Raw genomic sequence first — 13,766 nt, forward strand, 5'->3', positions numbered from 1 at the left:
AAGGTCACTAAGGGACTTTTGTTAAGCTCTTTGAGTAGCTCCATGCCATGCTTTACTTTGCCATGTTCACATCCTTTAGCATGTAGTTTTGTTGCTCCAAAGAGGGCTACCTGATCTGAATTCCAGACAGGTGTTAATTTCACAAAGTCTGAGATCTGTTTGTCATATGCATTTTTGCCATGCTTGTTTGAACCTGTTAATGGATGATTTAGCCGTAGCTCAGTGCTAGACTTTTGTTAAGCGTCTTGTGTGCATCCCTGTCATGTATTTTGTTGTCATGTTTGGTTGCTTTATCATGTTCATCTCATTGCATTTAGATGGCTACTTGCTGTAAATCGCAGACCGGTGTCATTTTTGAATCGCTTGCCATTTCCAAACCGTAACTCCAATTCCGGCGTTCTTTATATCGTTTTCAAGCGATTTCATCTCATCTTTCCAGTGGAACACTTGTTTTTCCAATTTGAGGCCAGGTTCATGCATTTCCTGTCATATCTTGCATTTTGCATCCCGCATAGCACATCATCTTTGCATCATATTGTTTTAGCTTTGCACGTGGTTGATTGTGTCCTTGTTGCTTGTTTGTCTTGTTTGGGTAGATCCGGGAGACGAGTTCGCTAACGAGGAGCCCGTTGAGTTTGCTTTTGAGGATCCAGTCAACTCTGACAACTGTGCAGGCAAGATGACCCTACCCTTGAAATCACTTCTATCTTTGCTTGCTAGTTGCTCGCTCTTTTGCTATGCCTATGCTGCGATACCTACCACTTGCTTTTCATGCCTCCCATATTGTTGAACCAAGCCTCTAGCCCACCTTGTCCTAGCAAACCGTTGTTTGGCTATGTTACCGCTTTGCTCAGCCCCTCTTATAGCGTTGTTAGTTGCAGGTGAAGATCGAAGTTTGTTCCTTGTTGGAACATGGAGTTGTTGTTCCTTGTTGGAACATGTTTACTTGTTGGGATATCACATTATATCTTATTTAATTAATGCATCTATATACTTGGTAAAGGGTGGAAGGCTCGGCCTTATGCCTGGTGTTTTGTGCCACTCTTGCCGCCCTAGTTTCCGTCATATCGGTGTTATGTTTCCGGATTTTGCGTTCCTCACGCGGTTGGGCTATTATGGGAACCCCTTGACAGTTCGCCTTAAGTAAAGCTCTTCCAGCAATGCCCAACGTTGGTTTTACCATTTGCCACCTAGCCTTTTCTTTTCCCTTGGGAGTCGCGCTCCTGAGGGTCATCATTATTTTACCCCCCCCCCCCGGGCCAGTGCTCCTCTGAGTGTTGGTCCAACTGAGCGATGTCCGAGGCTACCAGGGGCAACTCTGGGCTGGCCTACCCGACGTCTGGCTCATCTGAGTGTGCCCTGAGAAAGAGATATGTGCAGCTCCTATCGGGATTTGTCGGCACATTCGGGCGGTGTTGCTGGTTTAGTTTTACCCTATCGAAATGCCTTGTTGTACCGGGATACCGAGTCTGATCGGAATGTCTCGGGTGGAGGCCTATTCCTTCGTTGACCGTGAGAGCTTGTGATGGGCTAATTTGGGACACCCCTGCAGGGATTTGAACTTTTGAAAGCCGTGCCCGCGGTTATGGGCAGATGGGAATTTGTTAATGTCCGGTTGTAGAAAACCTAAAGTCGACCTTAATTAAAATGAATGAATCGCGTGTGTAACCGTGATGGTCTCTTTCCGGCGGGGTCTGGGAAGTGAACACGGTTGTTGGAATTATGTTTGACGTAGGTTGTTTAGGATCACTTCTTGATCATACTTGCTCGAACGTGCTTTGCCTTCTCCTCTCGCTCTCATTTGCGTATGTTAGCCACCATATATGCTAGTCGCTTGCTGCAGCTCCACCTCATACCTTTACCTTACCCATAAGCTTAAATAGTTTTGATCGCGAGGGTGCGAGATTGCTGAGTCCCTGTGGCTCACAGATACTTCCAAAACCAGTTTGCAGGTGCCGATGAGTCCGTGCAGTTGACGCAACCAAGCTTAGGCGGAGCTCGTTGAAGATCTTGTCCTTTGTGTTGTTTCGTTCTAGTTGATCAGTAGTGGAGCCCAGTTGGGGTCGATCGGGGGCCTTTGTCGCATTTGGGGTTCTTCTTTTATTTTGGTTCCGTAGTCGGACCTTGATTGTTTCTGGATGATGTAATGTTTTACTCATGTAATTGTGTGAAGTGGCGATTGTAAGCCAACTATGTATCTCTTTTCCCTTATGTATTACATGGGTTTGTGTGAAGATTACCTCACTTACGACATTGCTTTCAATGCGGTTATGCCTCTAAGTCGTGCTTCGACACGTGGGAGATATAGCCGCATCGAGGGTGTTACAAGTTGGTATTAGAGCCTTTCCCGACCTTAGGAGCCCCATTGCTTGATCGTTTTTTTAGCGGCCGAGTTGTGTCTAGAAAATTGTTTTGAGTCATTTAGGAATTATATATCGGAGAGATTAGGAATTCTTTTTACTTCCCAGTCTCCTCATCGCTCTGGTAAGGCATCCTGACGTAGAGATTAGGAATTCTTTTTACTTCCCAGTCTCCTAACGTCCGTTTAGGACCGTGACCGATTTGAGTTTGCTCGTGCTCAGTTCGTCAGTTTAGAACCGCTCCCGAGTTGATTTTGCGCGTCCCCGCCTCGTCGGTTTAGAGTCGCTCGCTTCTAATTTGGTTCTACTCGTCCCCGCCGTCGTCAGTTTAGAGTCGCTTCTGATTTGGTCCTGCTCGTCCTCGCCGTCGACCATTTTTGTTTTGCTCGTCCTCGTCGTTGCCCCGATGCGCTCGCATGTTCTTGTCCGTCTCCTCGAGGGTCTATGCGATTCAGAAATTTGTGTGTGTGCTTATGTTGTCTGAGAGACGCTTTGTATCCTGCGTTTCTTCGTGTTCGTGTCAGAGCAAGTGTTACAGGAGCGGTCGGGTCTTAGTTTTGAAATCGGATTACTGTCGGAGGTGGAGAGGTGGAGAGTAGTTGTCAGTTCGTCGTGCTAGTTCAGACCGGTTCCTAGGCTCCTGTGTTGTTCGTCGGTTGTTCTCTGATCTCAAACGGCTAGCTTGTTCGTGTTAGCCTAGATGCTCCAGTTCCTATGTCGATTCTAATTGTACCAGCTAGCTTGTTTCACTTTCATCGGGCTAGATGCAGGGGTGGTTTTGTTCTGATGGGTGTTAATTTCTGTTTGGTTACTTCCTATCATGCTCTGTTTATGTTCCCTTATATGTTGATGTGTGTTCAAGGGTGCCATTTCGAGCAGGCAGGCATAGCAGAAAGTTTTAAAAGAGTGCAAATCATGTGGCTTGCTGCTTGACTAATAGAACACATGCTGCTGCTACTGTAGGACAAGGTTTCCTTCTTTTATTCCTCGTGTTGCTATTTCCATTTTCATATAGGAGTACTAGATGAGGTGCCGCTAGTCTTCTAGATTGCATAGCATAACTCCATAATCGTGTCATTGCACACTTGGGCATATATGATTCCGCTGTGAGCATAACTCCAGAGTTTATTTATCTGTGAAAGCATGATCATCACATGTTTTTTGTCAATGCTGCTCACTTTTTTCATGTCCCTTTTGTTTGTCCTGTTAAATTTTATGGAGCAAAATTTGTACTCACTCTGGTTAAAATATCAAGAATGTTGACTTCTGTATTTGTCGCTATGTAAGCCATACACTTGGGAAGCCTGGGCGTGATTAGGATTTGGATTGCATATAGATTTTATGCTATGCTTGTTTATAACCTGGTTGTTGCCTAATATAGTGTAAATCTACTAATTTTGTAATTTAATTTATGTTCAACGCAAGTAGGTTTTGTTTGCAAGTGGTATCTCTTTTGCGTGTGCATGAACATTCACGCTGTCAATTTTTCTTACCATAATCATTTACCGTGGTGTTTAACAATACATTTCTACTGTTCTTTGTTCCCTTTTGAGGTTCACTGACTCTATTATGCATGAGATATGATATCAATTACTGATGTCCAGTCACTGAAATGATGCTTTTCTTGCTTTGCCTAGACTTTGTGACAAGAATAAGCAGGTGTCTGTGTGCCTGCAAACTTGTGGGTAGTGCCGTAGTGATGATGATCTAACTAGCTTCCTGTTTTCAGGAATGAAGATCTGAATTACCCTCACCCCTCTACAGAAATCAGTTTACTCATTCAGTTTCTGGAACTTCTTTATAGCTTTCTGAGTTTACTTCGGCCTTGCATGTATTAGCTTTCTGTCTGTACCCTTATCTATGTATGTTTCTTTGTGTGTTTCTTGTGTGCAAGCAATCCATTGTGTGTGTCTGACTGTGTGTGTGATGTGCCCCTATCTATGTATGTTTCTTTGTCTGCTTCATGTGTGCAAGTGCTCCATTATCTGTGTGTGATTGTGTTTGGCTGATTGGATGGGGTGATTCTGATTGTGTTACTATGCTTATATGGTTTGTCCAATTGGTTTCTTGTTCATGCTTTTCTTGTGTTCCAATGTCGTCTCCCCATATGTGGGGATGTGTTCAAGGATGCAAACCATGTAGGCCGTTTTGAGCAGGCAGGGATCCGGAGACGTGCACTAGTCAGGCTTTTCTCTCCTGCTGATAGATGATGATAGGCTGAGCAGAAAAGTTTGATTCTTGTAACACTCACTTGCTTGGCTTCCACTCCTTTGCGTGGCCGGTTTGGCATCCAATGCATCCCAAGCCCTTTTCCCTGTTTATCTCACTCAGTCATCACAGCACCCTTTTCCCTGTTTTTGTTCCTTTTTTTCTTATCATAATAATCATGTATACCGTGGTGTTTGACAATACATTTTTTGTGATACGTTATGTCTTATGTGGATATCATATTCTTTTTTGTATTACTGCTGTCCATTCACTGGAATAATGCTTTTCTAAGTATTTCGGGTAGGATATAGACAAATGTCACATTTGCTCTTCCTTGTGTTGCTAAGGACACTGACGGGCGGGGTTTGCTTACAGCACATGTATATTTATGTTTTCTACATTTTGTGATGTTGTTGTCTGTAGTCCCAAAACACTTATTTAGCCATGTTTTCCTTGTTCACTTCACAAGATTATGTATTCATGCTGATAGTATGTTGCTCTTTCCAGGACCGATAATTCTGATAGTATGCTGATAGTATGCCAAGGACTGCTCAGGGTTCCTATCGCTTTCTGTTTTGCCAACTAAGGTAATCGAATTTTGATCTTCAGCTTGCAAATTTATAACCTTATGGGAGGGAAAGGTTTGCATGTACATGAGCTCTGATTATCTACATATATACTTGAATTGCTTTGGATTTGTTGGAGTACTATTCTACATGATGTTCTCCATGATTCACTTGATCTGTTAATTTGAGTATTTTCCTGATGAGTTCTTTAGGTTCATCTTATGACACAAAATACAATTTTGGTACGTGCAGACTCTGAAATTTGGTGATAAAGAAAAGGTACCTCCTAATTTGCTCTCTGGCTCTCTTACACTTGTCTTTGTTTATATAACAGTAGTGGCCTCCTGGCTTGTAGTTGGGTAATGCAGAGAGAGGTTTGGAATTGAAGAACTAAAATAATGCAGAGTTGAAGGTTCTGAACGGGAAGCTTGAACAAATAGTTTATTTTTTTCACATGTCTTTGATTAGTTTCATCCTATCTATCTCTGTTTCTTTTGTGTGTCTATGTGACTGTGTGTGACTGACTGTTTGTATGTGTGACTGATTGTGTCTGTGTCTAACATTGTGTCTGTGTGACTGTGTGTGACTGACTGTTTGTGTGTGTGACTGATTGTGTGTGTGACTGATTGTGTGTGTTTCTTTGTTTGTTTCTTGTGTGCAAGTGCTCCATTGTGTGTGTGTGTGTTGACTGTGACTGTGTGTCATTTTATGACTATGTATTGATTGTGACTGTGTGTATGTGTGTGCGTGTGTTGACTGTGACTGCGTGTCATTGTGCAAGCACTCCATAACTACCTATGCATGGAAATTTCTATAAGGTCATGGGCATGTAATTTAATGACCTACATACCTCTGTAGTTGGTAGTATCATTGCCCTTTGGACACTCTTCAATGCATTGCTGTATATTTTCCTGCCACAAGTATGATGTTTGTGCTCAGAATGATGTATATGTAGAATCCAGGGTGGATGGAGGTTTTCATGATGGCTAATTTGATTTGTTATGGTTCTTATGTTGTGCTTCTTGTGTTTGAACTGAAGCCGTGGATCACTCATAACTTGATCTGTGTTTGTATGGTAACCCCTCTCGAATTTAACTCCTTTCAAGTTTGTACACAATATTTATGCATATCCCACATTTTAGCTAGTAATACCATGCTTCTTTGGATGTTGTTCTATATATGAAAGTGTGGTGAGCTCACATATTGTGTCAGTATCTACCTACGCAGCTGAATTATTTCCGGATAGGACAGAAGTGCAATGTTTACATCCATGGCAGAAGGTTCTTTAACACTGAACTCATCAAAGGTCCTTGGACTCAAGAGGTTTGTCATTGCACTCCTGACTTTGCTCGAGAAAAAAAAGATTTTGCACATTTTATAGTTATATTTATGATATTTTTTCTACAGGAAGATGACAAAATTATTGACCTTGTAAACAAGTATGGACTAACAAAATGGTCGTATTGCAAGTTATTTCTTTTGATTATTTTATTTTTATATGGTTTGCTGAAATGCATTTTCCCCCTATGTGCAAGGTAAACACACTGGTAACAATTCTCTGTCGATGCATTGCAGGTCAGCTACCAGAACTTCCTGCTGCTGATCCTGGGATGTTTCCGAACATGCTCCCGAACACGTTCAATTTATCCGCTCTAGGAAAGGTGACTACTGTGCTCCTTTTATGATTCAGTGTAGCTAGTAGTCAAATCATGGATAGTCCATTCTTTCATCACAACGCGACCAGATTCACTCTGATTTGCAGTTTATTTGGTGATGGCAGAATGAACCCACCTGTGATCTATTATGCTTCTTTATTATTCAATGTTTTGTTATTACTTTCTAATTCTTTCTTTCCTTTGCATCGATCCACTTGCTATGCAGCCACTGCCACGACACAGTAGGTATGCTCGATTTTTTCCTTTGTGCTTGAGATTTTTCTTGTTCCGGATGCATATGTCTAACTACTATTTTCTTAGGTTACTCGGCATTCTCGGCGTGTTTACTTTGGTGGACTTCGTCCGATCGCTAATGAACAGGTAATTGCCTTGAGTAACTTGTTGTTTCTTGGCGTTTCTTTCTCTATTCGCAGTCTGTGCTAACTATTTTGTTCTTCTTTCTGCAGACGGTTGCTCTATTCTTCAATCAAGTTGTGGCTGCTGTTGAGGGAAACACATTTGGTCTAGGTGATGTAGTTGTTAATATGAAGCTGATTTTTGAATTCATTCAAAACATCATAGTTGTTAATATGAAGCTGATTTTTGAATTCATTCAAAACATCTTAGGTGGCATAATCATCTGAAACCAAACATATGGAAGGATGCTTGGACTACTGAGGAACATGCACTGATTAATGTCATCAGGTATTTGGGAATAAATGAGCAAAAATAGCAAAAGTTATTCCTGGAAGGTACTGCATGCCAAACAACTTACATTATGGGTCTTGCTTGTAGTATTAGCTTTCTGTTTGTTCCCTTTCTATCTCTTGTGTGTGTGACTGACTGTGCATGTGTGACTGACTCTGTGTGACTGCTACTGTGTGTGTGATTGAATCTGTATGTGACTGTGACTCTCTGTGTGACCGACTGTGTGTATGTGTTTGAATTAGTATTGCATTTGCTTGATGGTGTGTGATGTATGCTTTGCTTGATGGTGTGTCTTGGATGCTTTGCTTGATGGTGTGTCCTGAATGCTTTGCTTGAATGATTGGTGTTGTATGTTTTGTTTGTTGTGGTGTAACACTGCCTTTGCCGGTCCCAAGCCCGGATGTGAAAATGTGGAGGGAGCTGCATTGATATTGCATTTGCTTGATTGTGTGTCATGTATGCTTTGCTTGAATGATTGATGTTGTTGTATAATTTGTGTTTTGTATTGTTGTGGTTTAACATTGCCTTTGCCGGTCCCAAGCCTGGATGTGAAAATGTGGAGGGAGCTGCAGTTACCTTCTTTGTATTGTTTGCATTACACACAGTTTGCATTACCTTCTTTGTCGTTGCTGTCCTGATTGAACATAATGTGATAGCATGTGATGAAGCTTTGAAATGCATCCTTCCTTGCTATGAAAAATCTAGGCATGCCAGGAACTTCGTGATTCCTCTCTCAGGTTGTATGAGGTCAGTGTTTTTTTCCCGAACAATATGAGGTCGGTGTTTACTTACGATAATACCAAAGGGAAGCGAATGTTCGATTGTCTGGGTGGTGTATGGAAATGCAGTGCTATCTGTTCGGCTGTATACAAATTTTCTAACCATAGAATTTGTCTCGTGTCCTAAATTAATCCTACTGGTTCTAAATCTTGTCAGTGTGGATGTTCTTTTTCTGCTAATGTATATTGTCAAGTAAAAATGTCAATTGTTTGTCCCAAGCAACTGGGCGCTGCTAGCTAAGGAAAGTTGAGTGAGTGATGTCCTGAACACTATAGAACTGACATCAGTTCTATACTGATCTTGTGTGAACGCGCTCTGCGCCCTCGGATGCATCTCACGGATCTTGGCGGCAGGATCGCCATGTGAAGCGCAGAAATTGTTTGCGCTAGTTGATGGCTGAATGACTCACGCTCCTCCCCGCAGGTAATTCTTTTTTTGGGGGTGCCCCGCAGGTAATTCAATATGGTTTTTTTGTTTGCGCTGGCGATTCGAGCGTCTTTGATCGCTCGGAATCAAGTTCATTGGCTCTAGCATTAGGCTAAGGCGTATACTGCTCTGCCACCCCCTCTCCTCTGTTTTCTGTAGGGTTCATTCCCCCGTGGGGTTCGATGGATGTTGAGCGGTTGACATGGCGGCGACGATAGTTTTTTATTCACTCGACAACCGGAGGTTGTCGACATGGCATCGCAATTGCTATCGTCGCGGTGGTGATTTGCGGTGTCAGGATAGGGTTACCAAGATGTTGGAGTTGTCGCGATGGGATGGGGAGGGCCGTAGTGTGCTTCTCTTTTGATTTCTCCACGGAGATGCCACATATGTTGTAATTTACTAAGTTTATATTAATATAGTGTGGCATTCAGCGAATCAACATGTAGTTGGATGGTTAGGAGGACAGTGGTATCATCAGTCCACCAAAGTTCAGGTACTAGATTTGGCATTAGTGCTCGCATTTTTCTGAATTTATTTCAGGCTTTTCGACGATGTTCGTTCAATGGAAGAAGATATTTTCCTCGACTACGAGGCACATGTGATGACTTCGTCAACCTTAAGATGATATACCAACTCGGTCTCTCGGCGGTGCTCATAGGGGTAGGGTGTACGCGCGTGTGTTTACAAGGGTGAATGTATGCTCGTGTATTTGATCGACTTTTTTTTCTTTGAGACGTGTGTTTGAGTGACTTTGTTCAAAAAATAATAATAGTGTGGCATTTAAAAAGAAAAGAAAACGTCACTTACTCTCCGGAAAGGAAAACGCGGAGGAACGAACGACAAAGGTAACCGTCGTGCGTGCGCGCCAACCGCCGGTCGTCCAAAATCCCGTGCGATTTCTCTTCTCCCGCGCGCCATGTTACTCCCCCTCCACTCTTTCCTTCCTTCGGGCTCCTCCGCAACGGCAAGCGAACTCGATCGAACTACATCATCTAGCCCTCCGATCCTGAAGTCAATATATGCTGATGGCGACCGGCGATGGGGCCGATGGACTAGGGCTCGACGACGACTCCTTGCCATTGCAGGACAACTTCGACGACGTGCTGCAATTGCTTGACGACTTCCCCGACCCTGACACCGCCCCAATTCCCCTGCCCGCACAGATGCACCACGCGGACCAGCCTGCGTGCAGCCACAGTTTCTCCGGCGACGGTCTTCGCAACAACTCCACCGGCGACGGCACTCCAGGTGTCGCTCAGCCTAACGAATTTCCAGTCCACAGTGACCCATCGACGTTCTCCACTGCAGCGGGTGTGTTGGATTGCAGCGGCTGCCATGTGCTACGAGAAGTGGTGCATTCCAACGGTTGGAGAATGATTTATATCATAATACTAGTAAAGCCTTTAGAGTATGAATCTGATCTTAATTTTACATGTGCCTACGAATTTCTAGGGCCGGAGTTGACAAAGCTCTCAATCCATGGCGCGCCCGGCTTCTTCAACCATGCAACGCTAGATCGTTGTACCAACTCCGAGGGTTTGGCTCCGAGAATAGCGCCTCGATCGCACATTGAGTAAGTACTACATACCGTTCAACATCAATTTACAGAATATTATATTTCCGCAGACTAAATTTGCGTTTGCGTGGTGCAATCTGATCACGCAGTTTCAGAGACCGGGACTACGAGTGGGTGAGGCACTTCCTGACGGACTACGCGCTGCGGCAAGCCGCCGGCAACTACGCCGTCGTGCGTGACTCGCTCTCGTTGTTCCTCGACGTCCTCTGCACGACCATGAACCGATGCGTGCAGGGCAACGATGGCGACCACGACGATGAAGGAACAGCGGCGAGAAATGGTGGCCATGGGCAACCCACCGTCGACGTCTTTGCTGCCGCCGTCCAGCCTGCGATGCAGAGAAACACAGAGCCAGAACCTGCAGGTTTGCTTTTGCAAAGGATTTCGATTCGGTTCTAGTACAAAAAATCAACCATGACCGGCCGTCTGGCGTGTATATATGTAGGGCCATCTCCATCTCCACCGAGTAATACCATGGAGTTGCAAGTTCAGCCACAACCCTTCCAGCCGGTAGTCTCAGGCAGGAGCGTACTTGCCTTACAGGTATGTCGCTGACACTATATGTGTCAAGAATTAAGGAAAATAGACTCTAGTGTATGTACGTACCAATACCATTGTAACACTATTGGGAATTTGGATGCATATATGCTAGAGGGAGAGAACCAGGAAGATGCAGTTCCATGACATCGCACCCTACTTTCACCTCCCCATCGTCGAGGCAGCCGAAAAGCTCGATATCTGTACCACCGTTCTGAAAGGAGTCTGCCGCAGGGTCGGGGTACAAAGATGGCCGCATCGAAAGGTCAGTATGCTTCTAAGTCTAACCTTGTCTTATTTTCTGTGGATGTAGTTAATTATGTCTCCGTGACATGCATTTTTCTCCACAGGTGAAAAAAATAGATAGACAAATAACAAAACTCATGAGATCGGGTAATGGAGTTTGGGAAAGGAACGAGATTGAGCGGTTGAATGCTGAGAGGAAAAGAATTTTCTATGCCCTTGAATAATTAAGGACGCTGGAATTGTGGTTACACTTGTTTTCACGCATCCGTTGTGCCCAAAATTATATGTGAGAAGTAACTATTTGTAAACATATACTCCCTTCGTTCCTAAATAATTGTCTTTCTAGACATTTCAAATGGCTACCACATCCGGATGTATGTAGACATATTTTAGAATGTAGATTCACTCATTTTATTTCGTATATAGTCACTTGTTGAAATATCTAGAAAGACAAATATTTAAGAACGGAGGGAGTAGTACTTTGGTTGTATATATAGGAGGCTAATGGTATGTGAACCAAGAGATTGTTGTTGTTTCAGTATGACTTGAAGTCTATTTTATTTACTTTCATCGAAACGATTCTTCAGTATCAAAAATCACCAAATTAGGGCCTACTTCATCTTGTCTTAACCTCATGTTCGTATGGATGTTATGTTGTGTTTTTGAGTCTTGACCTAAAATAAAGTGACCAGAACCATTTTTAGAGGCACAACATCATTTCTTGTAAGTTGTAACAAATAAGGATATGTTTGTTCCCGTACATAATAATAACAAGCAACTTAATATGTACTTCTTCCGACCCATAATATAAGATAACGACAGAGGGAGTACATGTTTGATGGTCTCTCTGAGGCCCCATAGCTGGGCCTAGCTCACACTACAAATGCCTCAGAGCCACACCCAGCACCGCTTCTCTCTCTCTCTCTCTCTCTCAATACAAATACGGTCTTTTACACATGGGTACAACAAAATAGATGAACGGAGAAAAACAATGGATATGAAAAAATAAAGGCATGAACAAAACAAATGAGTCATAACTGATGAGCATGTGTGGCCTCTTGTTGTAACTGAAATTGAGGTTGTTCGTTCACTCGGCCGAGTTCAGTCTGTCAAATAATGTGGGTATGTTTAGATTGCTAGCGAATACTACCTTACCAATTTTTCGGGGGTGAACAAAATATTGGTCCTCATTTGAATGGTTGACAATTTTTTGGAACGGCAATGCTTCATCAGTAACTCTAGTACATTTTATTACGCAATGTTGGTCAACACATGGGAAGAAAAATATCAATCAAAATTTTGGTAGGACAAACTTGAGCACGGAAAAAACACACCCTGCATATGCTAAATCCGAGAATCATAACACTTGGTATATAGGTGCCCCATTTTATTTATAAAGACAAAACTCTAAACTCCCAACGATCTTAATGAACTACCAGCCCATTTACCCTCTATTCTCGATACACTCGCTTTCGTTTTCTGGCTGCTTTAGAGAAACCAGCAACTGCTCTTCTTTTAAAAAGTTATGAATTTGAAAAAAAATGTGAATTTGAAAATTAGAATTCATGAATTTGTAATAGTTCATGAAATAAAAAGAAGTTCCTGAATTTGAAAAAATATTACAATTTCAAAATAAGACCAAGAATTCCAAATGGGAATTTTTTAATAAAAAATTGAAAAAAGAATGAAAAAACAAAATGAGAAAAAGTAAAACAAAAAACATAAGATGAGTAAATCCGACCGAAAATAGAAGAAACACCAATCCAAGCTTCCCAAAACAGAACTTGGGTAGGAGAAAAAACAGGACATAAACTTCCGTAAATCTGAGACTGGGCGAGGCCGGCCCATACAAAACCGGACCGATCTAGCGAGCAGCCGGCTGCTTGCTAGTCGTGCCGAGCGGCCGGTCTAAAACAAACAATTTTAATCCCTAATCCATAAAAGCTAATAGTTTGTCCTTTTCAATTGATAAAAAATACTACTATAACAAACATGTGAACAGATATGAACCTATTTATTTTAGGTTTTTAAATTTTTAAAAAGTCATAACTTTTAGATCACACTTCGGAATTAAGATCCGTTTTCATCGTTGGAACCTTCGCGACGTGCTCTTCAAAAGTAAATCCCATATGGGAATGTTTCGACGAACTAGTCTTCCTGCCAACTAAATATCAATGTGTGCAACTAGAGTACATGCAGCGCCAACTAAGCATATGCGCGTGCCAATAGTCCTGAAGCAGGCTAGACATCAATGTGTGTGCAACTAGACTACATTGCCGCGCCAACTGAGTATATGTGTGTGCCAATAGTCCTGTCAACTAAACATCAATGCGTGTGCAACCAGACTACATTGCCACGCCAACTGAGCATATATGTGTGTAACTAGTCCTGCCAACTAAATATCAATTTGTGTGCAATTAGATTACATTGCCACGTCAATTGCGCATATGTGTGTGCAACTAGTGTCCTGCCAAATAAAACATCAATATGTGTGCAATTAGATTAAATTACAAGCCAACTGAGCCTATGTGTGTGCAACTAGTGTCCTGTCAACTAAATATCAATGTGTGCACAACTAAACTACGTTACATGCCAACTAAATATCAATGTGTGTGCAACTAGATTACATTACAAGATATGACAATTCATATGCGACTATGCGGACCCGATTGTGCAACTCTGTGGCCGTGCATGTGCCAAC

The 13,766-nt window shown here is 42.6% G+C and overlaps 1 protein-coding gene across 1 annotated transcript; it reads left to right on the top strand.

Annotated features, from left to right (window-relative positions):
* Positions 1-9,635: 9,635 nt before the first annotated feature.
* On the top strand, positions 9,636-11,637 carry LOC147961623 (uncharacterized). The gene is made up of 6 exons (XM_087537006.1): positions 9,636-10,071; positions 10,159-10,279; positions 10,372-10,646; positions 10,728-10,825; positions 10,935-11,084; positions 11,170-11,637. Exons 1-6 carry the CDS (start codon positions 9,726-9,728, stop codon positions 11,287-11,289), a joined length of 1,110 nt encoding a protein of 369 aa, XP_087393132.1. The 5' UTR covers positions 9,636-9,725; the 3' UTR covers positions 11,290-11,637.
* Positions 11,638-13,766: the final 2,129 nt, after the last annotated feature.

This window comes from Triticum urartu, chromosome 7A, assembly GCF_056163025.1.
Source record: "Triticum urartu cultivar PI428250 chromosome 7A, HENAU_Tu73, whole genome shotgun sequence".
Taxonomy (NCBI): domain Eukaryota; kingdom Viridiplantae; phylum Streptophyta; class Magnoliopsida; order Poales; family Poaceae; genus Triticum; species Triticum urartu.

Coding starts and splice junctions, on each gene's coding strand:
- LOC147961623 (XM_087537006.1), top strand. CDS start 9,726: ATGCTGATGGCGACCGGCGATGGGGCCGATGGACTAGGGCTCGACGAC. Junction 10,072..10,158: donor AGAAGTGGTGCATTCCAACG/GTTGGAGAATGA, acceptor ACGAATTTCTAG/GGCCGGAGTTGACAAAGCTC. Junction 10,280..10,371: donor GCGCCTCGATCGCACATTGA/GTAAGTACTACA, acceptor CTGATCACGCAG/TTTCAGAGACCGGGACTACG.